At 30.7% G+C, this 5,857-nt stretch overlaps 1 protein-coding gene across 1 annotated transcript; it reads left to right on the top strand.

Moving 5' to 3' along the window:
* The first annotated feature begins 212 nt into the window (after positions 1–212).
* On the top strand, positions 213–2,577 carry LOC110098622 (clathrin interactor EPSIN 1-like). The gene is made up of 4 exons (XM_028699907.1): positions 213–265; positions 324–426; positions 958–1,510; positions 2,210–2,577. The coding sequence occupies exons 1-4, from the start codon at positions 213–215 to the stop codon at positions 2,425–2,427; spliced, it is 927 nt and encodes a 308-aa protein (XP_028555740.1). The 3' UTR covers positions 2,428–2,577.
* The last annotated feature ends 3,280 nt before the right edge of the window (positions 2,578–5,857 follow it).

Raw genomic sequence — 5,857 nt, 5'->3', positions numbered from 1 at the left:
TCTATTTAAAAAAAAAATGCTTCTTGAAATCAATTTTAGCACAGAAAATATTGTTGCGAGGAGGCAGATGGAGTTTGAGAATAAAAGAGTTGAGGGAGAAAGGTTCTGATTTGCAATAGGGTGTCAAGGAAAGTAAATCAGGAACCAATTTTAAAGTATAAGCGCATACCTTCTACCATGATGGCAACTTGGACTATTATCTCAAAGTGGATATGGGGACACTACGGCTTGAGGACCAGCCTTTGGGACAATTGTTGGAATTGTGGTCAGAGTAACCACAACTAGTTAAAGCTACTAGTTATATTGAACCCCTTGATTTATAGTCCTATTGAGGTTGAGAAGGATGCTATGATGAAGAGGGCTAATGAGTTCATCCAAACACATTCATGCAAAGACTCTATCGCAAACAAAGTTTTGATTTTACAGGCAATTTTTAAGTACGAGGGATTTCAATAGCAACAGGTGAATCTCTAAAATTTGATTCAAAGAGGATTTGAGAGAGAATTTTCCTTTTGCAAGGCTAAAATTGATAGGCCATTGCTTGATGATTAATGACTTGCCAGAGAAAAATCAAAGATCGCCCATCTAAACAGAATCATAATTCTCCCTACAAGAGGGCTTGAAGGCGAAGAAACCTTCATTTAAGGTAAGAATATTCAGGTTACCTTGAAGATTACACATCTTTTTTACTCCCAAGGAAGGGCACCATTGCTTTCTGATCGCATATCCCAGAAGTGCCATGTCCCAAGCTTTGGCATCATCCATAACACCAAGAGAGGGGAAAACCACATCATTACCATGGTTCTATACAATGTTGACATGGAAGTTAGAGGAAGTTGTTGAGCATTGAGAAGACCGGTTCAAATCTTTGAGATAGAAAGGTTGTGAGCCGCTTGGGGGGGGGGGGTTCAATGCCCCAAAATTCTCTTGTGAATTTTTCAATTTCATAAATATTAGTTTTATTTATATATTGATCTCTTTATTTTGCTGGGGAAAATATTGAATCATGGATTAATTCAGGTGAAACCTACTCTAAATTGTGTTAGTTACTTTTTTTTTTCTGCATCATTGCAGGCAAATGTCAATCTGTTTGCTAATCAGAGTGCTTCTCCTGCGACATTTCATTCAGACGCGGACTTGTTTGCAGCAGCAAATTCAGGGTTGTTTACAGAGACGAAGTCTTCCAATCCAACAAATATCAGTTCTTTTGATCCATTTGCAGCATCAGATTCTATATTTTCCTCTTCCTCTGAATCAAATGTTCCCAGTACGAACCCTACAAGTAGCTGCGCCATTGATCCCTTTGCTGCAATTCAAGTGAGCAATGTTACTGGATCTGATGAACTCTTTGGTTCTTTCACTTCTAATACCGCACCAGCTTCAAGAGACCCTTCAAAGGATTCATCAAACACCAGCCAGTCGGCATCCAAAAAGGAACCTTTTCAAGTCAAGTCTGGGATTTGGGCTGATTCTTTGAGCCGTGGATTGATTGATCTGAATATAACAGCCCGTGAGTTACTCCTGATCTTACTTTTTGGTTAATTCACCCTTCCAATATTCCTTTGATGGTCACTAGATTATTATGGCACACTTGCACGCACATTCACACTTAAAAATGTCAGTCTGTTTCTCTCCATCAAGTTGAAAGAATTATCTTCAATGTGCCTCTAAGTCTTCAACGCAACTTTGTCTCATCCCATGAAGCTTAGTTCTAATAACAATTTTCCAATCATCATCAAAATACCCATGTATTTTTCCTACTCATCTTTTTCCCAAATTCAGCAAGAAGTAACAGGATTAACCTGCTATAAACTTTTTTGTCTGCTATATAAGCCGTTTGAATGATCTATGATGTGTATTTTACAGGTATAATATGCAAATTTACTATGAACTGTTGTAGCTTGTACATTTTATTAGGATTATACCACATAATTTTTATTTAAAACCTAAATTTTGATATTTATCTATATAACACTCAACTCTTTATCACAATAAAAATATTACCAATATTATCTTTTTTTTCAAGTGAAATACATCTTTTTATTGAGACACCAAATTATTATATAAATATCAAAATTTATGTTTTAGGTATGTAAATGTATAAGATTTATTTGGTATATATGTAAATCCTCCTACTGCATTTTGTTGATTTCCTTAATATCAAACTATTTGTGGAATCAGCAAGCTTTTACAACGTTTAACACTTTAGGTAATGTATTTGTGTCAGCTAAGAAGACAAATCTAGCAGATATTGGTATTGTTGGTGGTCTTACTGATGAATCCAATGAGAAGGAAAGGGCTCTACCTCCGCCATCATACATGGGGAGAGCGATGGGTGCAGGATCAGGCCTTGGCAGGACAACAGGCTTATTTTCTTCAACAACGACGACAGGAGAAAATTGGGACTTCTCTACCTTCCAGTCATAGAATTGAAAGTTCTATTGATAATTTCATTATTTCTCACCGTTTATTGGACAATAAGCTTGTTTGCTGTATTCTTGATCGGAAGATATTGTGCTTAGATTGCTCTTTTTGGGTATTTTTTTTCAAGGTATCAGTACATTTTTTCTGGGATTATTGTAAAAGTTTGTGTGGGATTGCATTGTTTTATATTTGAAGTGTTAACGGCACTGGCAACAATAAACAGTGGGATATCATCCCAGGTAATATGTTAACGGATTTAGCATTTTTTGATGCAGATGTAATGTGTAATATTGTTTCAGACACGCAACAAATATTTATTAGTTGAGTCTTGCAAAGCACGTGTCATATTATCCTCATGATTTGTCTGTAGACCGTAGGGTTCACAATTGCAAATAAAATTCTGGAGATTTTGAAACGAGTTTTTTTAATGTTTTTTAAAATAATTTTTTAGTATAAAAATTTGAATCATAATTTTGTATTAAAAAGTTGGGTTAGAAAGTAATAATAATGTTGTCCCAAACAAAACTTTTATACAATTTTCTCATTATTTTTTAAAACATTTTTTTAGTTAAAAAATTTTTAATTAAAAATTTAATTTAGAAAGCAATCCTAAAGTTTTGTTCGAAACATTTTTTATACTGTTTTATGAAGTTGTTAAAAAGAAAGTAATTTTTTAAAGCTATTATAAAAAGGTGTAAAATAATAATGGCTAAATAAAATTTTTGGTAATGATCTGAAAAAGCTTAATAGGAAAGTTATCTCAAATGAAATCTAAATAAACACATATTAATCATTAGCATTGATAATTTTAAAATTATTAAAATTTGTTATTAATCGTGTCATATTTTAGAGATTTAATGTTAAAAAATGTTTTATTTTCATTCAGATTATTTTTGCGAAAGAAATTTGATAATTTATTAAACGAATTGAAATATGATAATTTAACATTATAAATATTTATATTAAATTAAAAAGTAATTGACTTAGGTCGTCATTATAAATATTTATATTAAATTTAACATTATAATATTTATAATAAATTTAAATGTTGAAATGTTTAATAAGGGATGGAGATGGACTTCTTTCAATGGCATCCATTCAAGAAAAAAAAAATGATTAGCACTTTCCTGATAAGATAATTGCAATTTTAAAATGCAGAGAGTTTTAAATGTTTGGAATAAAATGTGTTGGGGATAATCCATTCCATGTAGTGGGATGTTTTGATGAAGTAAAACTTCAAAGGGCTTCATCCTCAACATTTTAGCATGCCTAATGAATTATTAAGCTATTATAAAAATTGATGAAGCATGGTCCTAACATGAAGCCTATATTGTAAGACAATCAACATTATATATTTTTTTAAGGGACATTAGGGTAAGATCAAGTGCACAATAATAATAATGATGTGTAAAATTTCCTAACTAATATGATCAAATTAAAGAGACCACCAAAGCATGTAATCCTTTTCTAAGAGTAAATATTGTTGAAGGATTAGCATCACTTGCTCTACAATTTTTAGTCATTAGGCTTTAACTCATATATAAATTGATGGAAATTGAATTATGTGCTTTAGGGGAAGGGTTGAGGTAAAATAAATTTATCTTAAATCAGAAAACTTTGGATAGTTTATTAGAACTACTAAGATAGTTGTGGGACTTTGGGATGGTTGAAATTCTATGTGGCTAAATCTAGCAAGGGTTAGTAAGATTTGATTAGTTTTGTGTGGAACTTAAGAGAGGTTATGAAAGGAGATATGATTGGTGTATGCATTTTATGGATAGCTTTAGAAGTTAGAAAAATTATGCAAAAGTTATTAGGGTTTGTGATGTGAAAGTCTTTGCATGTGGAGTTAAAGAAAGGTAAGCTAGTTCGATTGAAATAGATTAAGGCTAATTGGTTTAACTCAATTAGCACAAAGAAAGAAAAGTGGTAAAACTTAAAGAAAATTTTCAAAACACTTAGAGAGTAATGTGAGGGATAAATTGAGTAAAAGATAGATAAAAAAAATTAAAGAAATATCAAGAACATATATCTCCTCATCATCAAAGGAGTCTTGATCTTGGTTATTTAATCAATGATTAAGGAGTTGCCAGTAAGCAATCTGCAAAGAAAAAGAAACATGTCTCCTAATATGTATTTTTTTATTTTAGAATATGATGCTTACATCTAGTTGTGAAACTAATGCACTCGAGACATCTCTCACCTCTTTGACTATCTTAAGCTTCATGCCAATGAACAAAATGCCTTCGGTGTGACCTATTCATACAAGAATTTAAGACTTGATTTATAGTTAAATTCATATATTAGTTTACTACTAAGAATATTTTAAATAATTTTAAGATTAATTTCAGCTTTTTACCGATTAGGAGAGAAAATTTTCAATTTGATTCCTTGCATTAAATAAAGATAGAATGGACTGATAAAAGTTAAACTAATATGTGGATTTTAAGATAAATTATAAAACCTCATACACTTTGAAAGGAAAAAATAATTGGGATGCACCAAGGTCTTGATGAGTATGAGGGTGGTCATAGAGAAGTTGTGAGATCATAATTATGATTTATTTGATTGAAATTCCAACACATTTTTTATTTAATTTGAATAGATTTTATTAAGTTTGGGTTTCTTTAATTAAATTTTAGCCTAAATTTCTTAGTTTAACTTCAATTCATTTTCCTTTTAAATCTTCATCTGCTTCATTTTCTTTGTAGAACCTCTCTTATGGGGTTTATCCAATTGGTCCATGTCTTAGAGATTGCTCGTGAAGCAGGGAAAGAGGAAGGAGAAGATAGAGGACATGGAGAGGCTGGGAAGAATACAGGGTTCATAACACAAGTAAGCAAAGATATTGTGTAGTTTCTCAAAAATCTTTCTCTTTTTTTTTTTTTTCCTTAGGAATTTAATCTATATTGATAAAGTATATTTAGAAATGATGTCACACTCTGCTAAATATTTTACAGAAGGGTCTAGATGTTGTTCACTTGATCCCTCATATTAACTATAATATTCACCACCAAAGCAAGATTTAATATGTTTAATCTTCTTACCAAGTTAATTTTTAATTACAATTTTAAAGATCTTAAATACATCTAGGGTTTTTAATTTTTTATATAATAAACATAAGTATCCATAACGAGAATAATTATTAATGGAAATAATTAAATACTATTGAACAATTTAAGAAGTTGTAGGGAATAGGCCATAAATATCAGTATGTTTTAATTTCAATACATTTAAACTTCTTTTGGCACCTATTTTCTTAATATTTATTTATTTTTCTTAATACATTCAATATAAATTTTAAAATTAATATAATTAAGGGAATCAAGAATTCCATCGAACACAAGCCTTTTATTTCTTTATTTAGAAATATATCCTAAACACTTGTTCTATAACATAAGAAAATTCTCATCAATTAATTTTTTTCTTCATA

Source organism: Dendrobium catenatum, unplaced genomic scaffold (genome assembly GCF_001605985.2).
Source record: "Dendrobium catenatum unplaced genomic scaffold, ASM160598v2 fragScaff_scaffold_1410, whole genome shotgun sequence".
NCBI classification, from domain to species: domain Eukaryota; kingdom Viridiplantae; phylum Streptophyta; class Magnoliopsida; order Asparagales; family Orchidaceae; genus Dendrobium; species Dendrobium catenatum.
The sequence above is the reverse complement of the archived record's forward strand: the minus strand, read 5'-3'. Positions and strand labels throughout refer to the sequence as shown.